The sequence below is a fragment of the Babylonia areolata genome, chromosome 25 (assembly GCF_041734735.1).
Source record: "Babylonia areolata isolate BAREFJ2019XMU chromosome 25, ASM4173473v1, whole genome shotgun sequence".
Classification (NCBI taxonomy): domain Eukaryota; kingdom Metazoa; phylum Mollusca; class Gastropoda; order Neogastropoda; family Buccinidae; genus Babylonia; species Babylonia areolata.
The window spans coordinates 39,617,874-39,631,713 of NC_134900.1; the positions used below are offsets into that span (position 1 = coordinate 39,617,874).

General features: G+C 44.0%; 1 protein-coding gene across 1 annotated transcript in view; it reads left to right on the forward strand.

Annotated features, from left to right (window-relative positions):
- LOC143299746 (interferon-related developmental regulator 2-like) overlaps positions 1–13,441 on the forward strand; it is a 48,214-nt gene extending 34,773 nt beyond the window's left edge. Inside the window, exon 12 of the mRNA XM_076613129.1 lies at positions 7,334–13,441. Coding sequence (XP_076469244.1) covers positions 7,334–7,420 — 87 coding nt within the window. The 3' untranslated portion in view covers positions 7,421–13,441. The remainder of the gene's footprint in view (positions 1–7,333) is intronic.
- The last annotated feature ends 399 nt before the right edge of the window (positions 13,442–13,840 follow it).

The window sequence follows — 13,840 nt, forward strand, 5'->3', positions numbered from 1 at the left end:
TGTTACTGTTACATACATGTTACAGTGCAGAGAGAAGTGAAGAAAAATTGAAGAAAATTATCATTGCATGTGCAACACATAGTTGTAATGACATTGAAGTTGATTTTTCTGGATGACCTGTTTTCCCCTCCTGATGGAGTGTATCAGGATGATGTGTACTGTGTGCCATGTGATGTGTGTCAATCCTATTCCCTCCTGATGGAGTGTGTCAGGATGATGTGTACTGTGTGCCATGTGATATGTGTCAGTCCTATTCCCTCCTGATGAAGTGTGTCAGGAATATGTGTACTGTGTGCCATGTGATGTGTGTCAATCCTATTCCCTCCTGATGGAGTGTATCAGGATGATGTGTACTGTGTGCCATGTGATGTGTGTCAATCCTATTCCCTCCTGATGGAGTGTGTCAGGATGATGTGTACTGTGTGCCATGTGATGTGTGTCAATCCTATTCCCTCCTGATGGAGTGTGTCAGGATGATGTGTACTGTGTGCCATGTGATATGTGTCAGTCCTATTCCCTCCTGATGAAGTGTGTCAGGAATATGTGTACTGTGTGCCATGTGATGTGTGTCAATCCTATTCCCTCCTGATGGAGTGTATCAGGATGATGTGTACTGTGTGCCATGTGATGTGTGTCAATCCTATTCCCTCCTGATGGAGTGTGTCAGGATGATGTGTACTGTGTGCCATGTGATATGTGTCAATCCTATTCCCTCCTGATGAAGTGTGTCAGGATGATGTGTACTGTATGCCATGTGATGTGTGTCAATCCTATTCCCTCCTGATGGAGTGTGTCAGGATGATGTGTACTGTGTGCCATGTGATGTGTGTCAATCCTATTCCCTCCTGATGGAGTGTGTCAGGATGATGTGTACTGTGTGCCATGTGATGTGTGTCAATCCTATTCCCTCCTGATGGAGTGTATCAGGAATATGTGTACTGTGTGCCATGTGATGTGTGTCAATCCTATTCCCTCCTGTTGGAGTGTATCAGGATGATGTGTACTGTGTGCCATGTGATGTGTGTCAATCCTATTCCCTCCTGATGGAGTGTGTCAGGATGATGTGTACTGTGTGCCATGTGATATGTGTCAATCCTATTCCCTCCTGATGAAGTGTGTCAGGATGATGTGTACTGTATGCCATGTGATGTGTGTCAATCCTATTCCCTCCTGATGGAGTGTGTCAGGATGATGTGTACTGTGTGCCATGTGATGTGTGTCAATCCTATTCCCTCCTGATGGAGTGTGTCAGGATGATGTGTACTGTGTGCCATGTGATGTGTGTCAATCCTATTCCCTCCTGATGGAGTGTATCAGGAATATGTGTACTGTGTGCCATGTGATGTGTGTCAATCCTATTCCCTCCTGATGGAGTGTGTCAGGATGATGTGTACTGTGTGCCATGTGATGTGTGTCAATCCTATTCCCTCCTGATGAAGTGTGTCAGGATGATGTGTACTGTGTGTGCCATGTGATGTGTGTCAATCCTATTCCCTCCTGATGAAGTGTGTCAGGATGATGTGTACTGTATGCCATGTGATGTGTGTCAATCCTATTCCCTCCTGATGGAGTGTGTCAGGATGATGTGTACTGTGTGCCATGTGATGTGTGTCAATCCTATTCCCTCCTGATGGAGTGTGTCAGGATGATGTGTACTGTGTGCCATGTGATGTGTGTCAATCCTATTCCCTCCTGATGGAGTGTGTCAGGAATATGTGTACTGTGTGCCATGTGATGTGTGTCAATCCTATTCCCTCCTGATGGAGTGTGTCAGGGTGACGTGTACTGTGTGTGCCATGTGATGTGTGTCAATCCTATTCCCTCCTGATGAAGTGTATCAGGATGATGTGTACTGTGTGCCATGTGATGTGTGTCAATCCTATTCCCTCCTGATGGAGTGTGTCAGGAATATGTGTACTGTGTGCCATGTGATGTGTGTCAATCCTATTCCCTCCTGATGGAGTGTGTCAGGGTGACGTGTACTGTGTGTGCCATGTGATGTGTGTCAATCCTATTCCCTCCTGATGAAGTGTATCAGGATGATGTGTACTGTGTGCCATGTGATGTGTGTCAATCCTATTCCCTCCTGATGGAGTGTGTCAGGATGATGTGTACTGTGTGCCATGTGATGTGTGTCAATCCTATTCCCTCCTGATGGAGTGTGTCAGGATGATGTGTACTGTGTGCCATGTGATGTGTGTCAATCCTATTCCCTCCTGATGGAGTGTATCAGGATGATGTGTACTGTGTGCCATGTGATGTGTGTCAATCCTATTCCCTCCTGATGGAGTGTGTCAGGATGATGTGTACTGTGTGTGCCATGTGATGTGTGTCAATCCTATTCCCTCCTGATGGAGTGTGTCAGGATGATGTGTACTGTGTGCCATGTGATGTGTGTCTATCCTATTCCCTCCTGATGGAGTGTGTCAGGATGATGTGTACTGTGTGCCATGTGATGTGTGTCAATCCTATTCCCTCCTGATGGAGTGTATCAGGATGATGTGTACTGTGTGCCATGTGATGTGTGTCAATCCTATTCCCTCCTGATGAAGTGTATCAGGATGATGTGTACTGTGTGCCATGTGATGTGTGTCAATCTTATTCCCTCCTGATGAAGTGTATCAGGATGATGTGTACTGTGTGCCATGTGATGTGTGTCAGTCCTATTCCCTCCTGATGGAGTGTGTCAGGGTGATGTGTACTGTGTGCCATGTGATGTGTGTCAGTCCTATTCCCTCCTAATGGAGTGTGTCAGGATGATGTGTACTGTGTGCCATGTGATGTGTGTCAGTCCTATTCCCTCCTAATGGAGTGTGTCAGGATGATGTGTACTGTGTGCCATGTGATGTGTGTCAGTCCTATTCCCTCCTAATGGAGTGTGTCAGGATGATGTGTACTGTGTGCCATGTGATGTGTGTCAGTCCTATTCCCTCCTGATGGAGTGTGTCAGGATGATGTGTACTGTGTGCCATGTGATGTGTGTCAGTCCTATTCCCTCCTAATGGAGTGTGTCAGGATGATGTGTACTGTGTGCCATGTGATGTGTGTCAGTCCTATTCCCTCCTAATAGAGTGTGTCAGGATGATGTGTACTGTGTGCCATGTGATGTGTGTCAGTCCTATTCCCTCCTAATGGAGTGTGTCAGGATGATGTGTACTGTGTGCCATGTGATGTGTGTCAGTCCTATTCCCTCCTAATGGAGTGTGTCAGGATGATGTGTACTGTGTGCCATGTGATGTGTGTCAGTCCTATTCCCTCCTAATAGAGTGTGTCAGGATGATGTGTACTGTGTGCCATGTGATGTGTGTCAGTCCTATTCCCTCCTAATGGAGTGTGTCAGGATGATGTGTACTGTGTGCCATGTGATGTGTGTCAGTCCTATTCCCTCCTAATAGAGTGTGTCAGGATGATGTGTACTGTGTGCCATGTGATGTGTGTCAATCCTATTCCCTCCTGATGGAGTGTGTCAGGATGATGTGTACTGTGTGCCATGTGATGTGTGTCAGTCCTATTCCCTCCTAATGGAGTGTGTCAGGATGATGTGTACTGTGTGCCATGCATGTGATGTGTGTCAGTCCTATTCCCTCCTGATGAAGTGTGTCAGGATGATGTGTACTGTGTGCCATGTGATGTGTGTCAGTCCTATTCCCTCCTGATGGAGTGTGTCAGGATGATGTGTACTGTGTGCCATGTGATGTGTGTCAGTCCTATTCCCTCCTAATGGAGTGTGTCAGGATGATGTGTACTGTGTGCCATGTGATGTGTGTCAATCCTATTCCCTCCTAATGGAGTGTGTCAGGATGATGTGTACTGTGTGCCATGTGATGTGTGTCAGTTCTATTCCCTCCTGATGGAGTGTGTCAGGATGATGTGTACTGTGTGCCATGTGATGTGTGTCAGTCCTATTCCCTCCTGATGGAGTGTGTCAGGATGATGTGTACTGTGTGCCATGTGATGTGTGTCAATCCTATTCCCTCCTAATGGAGTGTGTCAGGATGATGTGTACTGTGTGCCATGTGATGTGTGTCAGTTCTATTCCCTCCTGATGGAGTGTGTCAGGATGATGTGTACTGTGTGCCATGTGATGTGTGTCAGTCCTATTCCCTCCTAATGGAGTGTGTCAGGATGATGTGTACTGTGTGCCATGTGATGTGTGTCAATCCTATTCCCTCCTAATGGAGTGTGTCAGGATGATGTGTACTGTGTGCCATGTGATGTGTGTCAGTCCTATTCCCTCCTAATGGAGTGTGTCAGGGTGACGTGTACTGTGTGCCATGTGATGTGTGTCAATCCTATTCCCTCCTGATGGAGTGTGTCAGGATGATGTGTACTGTGTGCCATGTGATGTGTGTCAGTCCTATTCCCTCCTGATGGAGTGTGTCAGGATGATGTGTACTGTGTGCCATGTGATGTGTGTCAGTCCTATTCCCTCCTAATGGAGTGTGTCAGGGTGATGTGTACTGTGTGCCATGTGATGTGTGTCAGTCCTATTCCCTCCTGATGGAGTGTGTCAGGATGATGTGTACTGTGTGCCATGTGATGTGTGTCAGTTCTCCATGTGTCCAAGGTTCAGGACAAGTGACTGCAGTCTTTTTTGGGATGGGAGGAATATGAACTCCTGTGACACTGTAAACTTGATTATGTCTGTTGTGATGTGTAGCAACCAGAGTTACGGTAATGCACATGTTACAGTGCTGAGAGCAGAAGAAAGTGATTACATTATGTGGGTGACTTCATGTGAAAGTAAGTGATGGTTGTGGAGTGGAACCCTCCCTGTGTCCGAGGTGCATGAGCAGTGACTGCAGTCTTTTTCGGGATGGGAGGAACAGGAACCACTGTCACTGCACACCGTCATGTCTGCTGGACTGTTCTGACAGACACAGGTTGCAGTGAGACACACAATTTAATTTATACTAAAGTTGAATATTTGATAGTGATATATATATATATATATATATATATATATATATATATATATATATATTTTTTTTTTTTTTTTAATAATAATTTTATTTTTATCTCATTCTAAGACTTGACACCAAGACATGTTTTAAAGCATCTTTTAAGTCAAGGGTTCTTATAGGTTTTGAAAGTTTTAGAAAATTTTGAAAAAATAACTTGCCATTTTAAAGTCATCTAAAGTGTTAAAAAATGACCAAGGTTGTTTTGGCTTTCTTTGTTGAAAAACCAAACAGGAAATGACGAAAACAGCAAAGTGAAAAACACCAGTGGTTTTGGTCATCACTCAGGGCACAGCAGTGAAAAACACCAGTGGTTTTGGTCATCACTCAGGGCACAGCAGTGAAAAACACCAGTGGTTTTGGACATCAGTGGTTTTGGTCATCATTCAGGGCACAGCAGTGAAAAACACCAGTGGTTTTGGTCATCACTCAGGGCACAGCAGTGAAAAACACCAGTGGTTTTGGTCATCACTCAGGGCACAACAGTGAAAAACACCAGTGGTTTTGGTCATCACTCAGGGCACAGCAGTGAAAAACACCAGTGGTTTTGGTCATCACTCAGGGCACAGCAGTGAAAAACACCAGTGGTTTTGGTCATCACTCAGGGCACAACAGTGAAAAACACCAGTGGTTTTGGTCATCACTCAGGGCACAGCAGTGAAAAACACCAGTGGTTTTGGTCATCACTCAGGGCACAGCAGTGAAAAACACCAGTGGTTTTGGTCATGGCACAGCAGTGGAAGGTTCCACCTGAATTTAGATTTAAAAGCAAAATATTTATTAAAGAGACTGATCCAGTTGTGTCTTTTGGATCACATCTGCAGTGCCCATCCATGCAGCAAATGATGCAAGGGACATAATCTGGCCCACACAATTCTCTCCCTTCCTTCCAGCAGGGCTTATGATCAGTTGAGAACTTTTTGTGTCTCAGGGACTCTTATACTGTAATTCTACAGGGTCCCGACTGCAGTTAGAGGGTCACTCTAATGCTGCACATCATCATCAGTTCTTCACTGCTACACACACACACACACACACACACAGGTAAGCATATCTCATCTCCCAGTCCTGAAATATAGAATTGGTGTGGCATGTCGTCAGTAAAATATAGAAAATCAGTTGAAATAGCCTGTTGATCCTCCCTGTGTCCAAGGTGCAGGACAGGTGACTGCAATCTTTTTCGGGATGGGAGGATCATCAGCTCGTGTCAGTGGGCACTTAATGGTGGCTGCTGCTATGTTGGTAACAGCCAGAGTGACAGTGATGTACATGTGTACTGCGGAGAGAAGGTGTGTATACAGTATAGGTAAAGAAAATGGCCATCATAAGTTCATGGTATGCTGTGACGGCTGGTTTTTGTGACTTAAAACTGAAATGAACCCTGATAATGACAAAGACCATTGCAAGCCTTATCATCCAGTAAATATATCTTTGGCGATGTTTGTTCCAGATAGAACTGCAGGCCTTGTCCTACATTAGATATATCTGACGTTGTGTGTTCCAGAAATACTGCAGGCCTTGTCCTACATTAGATATATCTTTGATGTTGTGTGTTCCAGAAATACTACAGGCCTTGTCCTACATTAGATATATCTTTGACGTTGTGTGTTCCAGAAATACTACAGGCCTTGTCCTACATTAGATATATCTGACGTTGTGTGTTCCAGAAATACTACAGGCCTTGTCCTACATTAGATATATCTGACGTTGTTTGTTCCAGAAATACTACAGGCCTTGTCCTACATTAGATATATCTGACGTTGTGTGTTCCAGAAATACTACAGGCCTTGTCCTACATTAGATATATCTTTGACGTTGTGTGTTCCAGATAGAACTGCAGGCCTTGTCCTACATTAGATATATCTTTGACGTTGTGTGTTCCAGAAATACTATAGGCCTTGTCCTACATTAGATATATCTTTGATGTTGTGTGTTCCAGATAGAACTGCAGGCCTTGACCTACATTAGATATATCTTTGACGTTGTGTGTTCCAGAAATACTACAGGCCTTGTCCTACATTAGATATATCTTTGACGTTGTGTGTTCCAGAAATACTACAGGCCTTGTCCTACATTAGATATATCTTTGATGTTGTGTGTTCCAGAAATACTACAGGCCTTGTCCTACATTAGATATATCTGACGTTGTGTGTTCCAGAAATACTACAGGCCTTGTCCTACATTAGATATATCTGACGTTGTGTGTTCCAGAAATACTACAGGCCTTGTCCTACATTAGATATATCTGACGTTGTGTGTTCCAGAAATACTACAGGCCTTGTCCTACATTAGATATATCTTTGATGTTGTGTGTTCCAGAAATACTACAGGCCTTGTCCTACATTAGATATATCTGACGTTGTGTGTTCCAGAAATACTACAACAGTCTGGCGGAAAAGGCCCGGACACAATCGAGGGCAAAGAACCGTGACAAGCGCTCTGTTGTTGTCGGCTTTTGACCTCCGTTGGACCCCTAGGTCTGAGGTGGTTTGTCTCCCCCTGCCCCCTGCCCCGTCATCCTATCTCTGGGCGCTCCTTCTTGTGTACACAGTTAGCTGGGTGTAAATAGTGAGTGCTGTCAGAATGTCAGTTGTGTGTGTGAGACATGTGGGTACTGTTGTCATAAAAACGTCATAGCTGAGTTTGTGACAGATCATGTGGTGTAGAAAATATTTGACTGACCTGTTTGTTGGCTGTTTGAGAGTGAAAGATATTGTGGAGTGGAAAATGTGTGACTGACCTGTTGGCTGTTTGAGAGTGATAGATATTGTGGAGTGGAAAATGTGTGACTGACCTGTTTGTTGGCTGTTTGAGAGTGAAAGATATTGTGGAGTGGAAAATGTGTGACTGACCTGTTGGCTGTTTGAGAGTGAAAGATATTGTGGAGTGGAAAATGTGTGACTGACCTGTTTGTTGGCTGTTTGAGAGTGAAAGATATTGTGGAGTGGAAAATGTGTGACTGACCTGTTTGTTGGCTGTTTGAGAGTGAAAGATATTGTGGAGTGGAAAATGTGTGACTGACCTGTTTGTTGGCTGTTTGAGAGTGATAGATATTGTGGAGTGAAAAATGTGTGACTGACCTGTTGGCTGTAAGAGATTGGCTGTTTGAGAGTGATAGATATTGTGGAGTGAAAAATGTGTGACTGACCTGTTGGCTGTAAGAGATTGGCTGTTTGAGAGTGATAGACAGATGAGAGTGATAGACAGATGCTGTGGTGTGTTAGTTCTTTCTCATGAATGGATGGTAATATGCGTGTTGTTTCAGGTTACATTATTTATATATATTAAATTTTAATTTTATTATTATTTTTAGAGCATATTAATTGACAAAAAGTGTATGTGTGTAAATATAAGAGAAAGAATCCCGGTCTCTGATTATGTCTAATTTGTGACCTGAACAGATTATTTTATGTACTAAATGCAGCAGCATAGACATGCCAGGCAGTGAAGGTTTTGATCCCAGTATTTGCAGGGCATTGGTAGCCACTGAACAGACTGTCAGCCCTCCTGCCCATCCTGATTGACCTTTTCTTTCTTTTAGGTTTTAATTACACATACTTAACTGTGACCCACTGGTGCAGACTCCTGCAGGGGTCTGGATTCCTGTCCTGACCAAACTACCAGTCTGCTATGCAGAGAAATCGAAAGAAGCTGCGGCAAATAGCCTCCCTTGGTAGTTACCTCCCTTGTGTTCCTGGAAGCAGCGTCCTCTTTTCCGGCAGCCATCTTGGATTTCCTGACCTGTCCTGCATTTGCGGCTAAATTTTTTTTGCTTTTTATACGTTTCTGTCCTTTCATTGACTCCTTGTCTTTGCATGTAACCATGTTTTCAAACAGGATACACGACTGCGTTGATCGTTTGGGTGCTCGGCCCAAAAATAAGCCCAGACCGAACTCGATCAGCGCACAAGTAGTCCTCATACCATGGGCACTGCCAGTACCATGGCCTTGGCTCTACCACCTCGACACTTAAGTTGATCTGTGTATTCCCAATGTACCCTGCACCATCTCCAACAAAGCCTTGATAGGTTCAATCCCCACAAAGGTTGGTCAGCACGTTACTCATTTTAATTTTTTTTCGTCGACTGATTTTGGCACTATTGCGTCGGAGTGCTTCGTTGTAACGTGAGCCTGCCACTTGGTAGTGCTCGGGCCGCTCTTGTTTATCCATTTATCCGTCAACACACAAAGGTCGGTCCACCACTCGGAGCAACAATTCGTGAGGTTGGACCACAGTTCAGCGACAGGGGGACGCACATCCCAAGGCAAGCCGACGGACTTGCACCCCCCTCAATATTTGTCACATGACGTCCACAGCCACAGATAGCAGCTCCGTCATGTGGCATGACCTCAACCGTCTCACGTCCAGTGCCGACCGATTCGGTTGGGGAAGCCCTCCCTGTACTCAGGGAGGAAGGTGGTCTGCTAGGGGGACATGCAACACAAAAATTGCACTCCTCTCAGCATCGACCACGGCACCAAGGGATGTTATTATTACCTCCCTTACGGCCACAGACTCCCACACGCAGCATGACATTCCACCCTCTGCAGCGCGGAAACGTAACAAAAGGAGATATGTACTGAAGAGGCCCCCTCCATTTTGATTTTCAGCACCAAGGGAGGCAGCTACGCTTTTGAGACCTGGGTAGTTGGCAATGCAGTTACTTCCCTTGCACTTACACAGCCAGTCACACCAGCTCCCTTTACTGACCATTAGCGATGTTCTTTTGCATTCTCATAGGACCTTGCTGTCCACCTGAGGGCTTTATGCAGCAGTTTCTATCATTCTCATAGGACCTTGCTGCCCACCTGAGGGCTTTATGCAGCAGCTTCTATCATTCTCATAGGACCTTGCTGTCCACCTGAGGGCTTTAAGCAGCTGCTTCTATCATTCTCATAGGACCTTGCTGCCCACCTGAGGGCTTTATGCAGCAGCTTCTATCATTCTCATAGGACCTTGCTGCCCACCTGAGGGCTTTATGCAGCAGCTTCTATCAGCAACTGACAACCTCTGTTCTCCTTCCTCTGTTTCTCAGGCTGTGTGCCACTCAGCCTTTTGGGCTCTTCACACCCCAGCACTTGCAGACATATATTGCTCTGCAAGGAACCGATCCACTTACCATTCTTTTCTTCATATACACAATAACAGTGAAATAAAACAAACAATAATACATTTGTTATTATTAATGATGTATTATAATTCCATAAAAAAAGGTGTATTTAAAAGAAGAAAAAAAAAGGAAACACACACAAATCCGTGCATGCACATTCCTCTCTACATATGTGCGTGCGTTTCTGTGATCACTTTCCCAATTGGCCCACAACCGATGTGGAATCATCAGATCAAGCCACATGTGCACCTCCTTGCATTGAGGCTCAAGTGAGGCAACCCTATAGGGTACGTGTTTCCTTCCCTTCCTTTGATTGGAAGGGCTCTCAATAAGTGTGGTTTCAACACACTGACCCGATTCTCTTTGCACTACATTTATCAGCACAGCTGTGGTCCACAGACCTCTCCCACAATACAGCTGTGGGCCTCAGTCTTCTTTGCCCGCACCAACATCCTTCGGTGACGCAGTACACCCTATCTCCGAGCCCTATTGCCCCTGGCGAGTGGTGTCGCCAACTCACCCACTCAAACTCAGACCCCTTAGCGTGAACCTTGCTTGTTGGATTCCAATAGTCCCCTGAGCTCAAGCCAAGCCCATTGCCTAGCCTTCGATGCCATCAAACTCTAGTATTATCCTTCACAGTGGGTCGCTGGTCAGAGTGGGACATAACGCTGAGGACCTCTCTTCTAGCAGGACATCTCCATTGTCCCTCGTTTTGTCTGAAATACCCAGAGTCACTGCCCCAGTATGGATCATTCAGCTGGTCCCCCACCCTCCTTGTCTCAGGCTACACCAGCGTCTCTGCCTTCTCAGGTCCCCAAGTGTCTCCCAGAATAGATCACCCAAATGATACACATTTGTCCTTTGCAACCCTGGTCATGTTTTCCACGTGCAGCTGTGATCTGTCCTGAAGGACAGTGTATGCTATTAAAGTTTTGTCAACTTACAACACAGTGTTCAGGGCTCATGGCTTCAGATCATGGTCCTATTCATTCACCTGATCATGCTCAGAAACACTCCACAGATCAGGGTCGAGGCCTCTGGAATAAACCCGGCCACACTCAGATGCAGAAACCTCAGAGACAACTCCTGCGGGACGTTGGCCAAAGGGCCACAGTGTTTTTCTAGCAGGCCATTACGGTTACCACATCCTAAAAATAGAGAAGGCGAACCCTCCACCTTGTGTGATTCTGTACCAGTGGGTCACAGCTAAGTATGCGTAATTATAAGGAAATTTTTTCCCTAAAATTACGTTTAACATACTTACCGTGACCCACATTACACACCCTCCCCGCTTCTCAGTGTCGGATGCTACAATGCTATATTTTACACTGCCGTCAGAGGAGGATGCTTCCGTTAACACAAGGGAGGTAACCACCAAGGGAGGCTATTTGCCGCAGCTTCTCTTGATTTCTCTGCAGACTAGTAGTTTGGACAGGACAGGAATCCAGACCCCTGCTGGAGTCTGCACCAGTGGGTCACGGTAAGTACGTTAGTTAAACGTAATTTTATGAAAAAAAAAGTCCTTTTTTGAAAGTTGATGAGGCCAGGTGATAGTGAGGTGATGTAGATTCTTGATAAGTGGTGAAGGGCATGGAATGATCAGGTTTGGTAATGCTCATTATTATGAATTTTTAATCTTTCTACTCGGGTGCTGACCCAGAAAAAGATGAAATATAAAATTAAAACAAATGTTGTATAGCTCTAACAAATGTAAGTTGGCATGAATTTATTGATTTGACACCAGAAAGAAAAAGAAAAAAGGTGGAGGATGGAAGAGGAGAGAGACAGAGGGAAGGTTAGAATGCAAATGAAATGATCAAGGGAAAAACCTATGTTGATTTTGCTGCTGAAGGGTAACATGCTTGTTCAACGTCTCACATGTGTATGATTCCTTGATGTGTTGTACTCCATGTGAAGAAGAAAATGGTTAGAAAGTGTATACAGGTGAAGCTGTGGGGAGGAAAGAAAAAGTAATGAAGTTTTGTATACCACTGGTGATGAGATTTGTAAAGTTCTGAATGAAATCTGATTTTAAATCACAGTCAACAATCTGAGGGAAAAACAAAGTGTGGAAAGATGTAAGGTCATAAATTTAATCAGATTTTTAAATCATATTGTCAAGTCCTGATCATATGTGGGAGGGTGAAAAAAACAACAAAACAAGTATGATTCAGTTTTGAAAGATAGCCTGTTGTGATAGTGCTGGGACTGAGAACAAGCATTACTGAAATAAAATGTTAATTATTTTGAGGATGTACTGGGTTGTGGCAATCTGCTCTCAAACTATGTAGCTCTGAACATGTGTAATGAATTAGGATGGATGGTTGGTTGTGCCTTTCTTTTTTCCTTAGAAAACTTTTTTTTGCATCCTGTATTAAATCATAAACCTCTTCTCAGGTGAATCCATCATGATGAGCCACTAGAAGGGAAAGGTGGTGGGGTTGTGGTACAGGGTGGTGGGAATGGAACTCGGGAGTGTTCAGAGGAGTGGGGGTGTGGCGGGGGGCTGTTGGAAGAGAAAGAATCTCTCTTGTGATAGTGTGTGATATCCTGGGAGAGTTTTTTCTTTTTCTGTTTCACTGTGATCTCCATGTTGAGGTGTGAGCTGTGCAGTGGGAAGACAGGAGGGGAGTAAGGTGGGATGAAGTCATTGGGGAGAGAAAGGAAATCATGTCTTTCCAGAAAACTAGGATGAGAGAAACAAGTGGATAAGTAATCAAAAGAGGTATTATCAAGTTGTGCAGAGGAGGAGCTTGACGGATGAACGGTGTGAAAAGTTTGGAAGGCCACCTGATGTCGATTTTTTTCTGTGGGTGGCCATTTCAGTGATGTATATAGAGCTTGCCCTCGTGATTGTGTGCCAGCATCTTCAAAACAAGACAGCCTTGTAATTTTCATTTTTTCTCCCTTATGATTGCCCACAAACAATTTTTGGTATGCATCTAAGTGAACGGCACAAAGGGAAATGTCAAACACTTTTTTCATGGCCTTATTTTTGGAAATTTTGTCTTTTTGCTGCAGTAGCAGAGATCTTTAGATCAGTTTTTATTTTTGTGCCAAAAAAAAAAAAAAAAAAAAAAAAAAAATCCACACACAAAAAAAGAAAAGAAAAAAAAGACTTCATGATGTTAAATGCTTCATATATATAATATATATAAACAGTGTGCAAGTTGAAACTGCTTATATATTGTGTGTGCTTTATTTTGGTACAAAAGTCATTTGAGGGAGAAATAAGGCTTATGCACGCAATGATTTTTCTGAAATTTTAGGAAGTGGTTGTCACCTTCTTTAAGTCATCACTGACATATTAACCATGTATATTGATTGGCATTGATTGAACTGATGAAAAGCAAGATGTAAGCATTTTTTTTTTAAAAATGGAAATAAATTTGGTTTTGAAACGGGCTATACTCTTCGTTTTTTTCATGCCAATACTTTGCTCGTTACACACCATGTGAAATTGTGGAAACAAATTCATATTAATTTGAAACTAACGGTAAACATGCACAAATGGGTTGATTTGCATTATGTAGTACCTCATGTTTCTATTCTTGGGAATGCAAGCCGGTACAGTATCTTAAATTCTTTGAGTTACGTTTCCCATCCACTTGATTAGGATGAACGTGTATGTAGACTGGTCAAAATGCCATTTTGTCTGACTGAACAGAGGGGGAGAGAGAGAGTAGGACAGAGGGGAATTAAAGGCAGATAGAAAGTTGGATAGACAAATGGACAGGCATCCAGATGGACAGAGGAAGGAAAGAG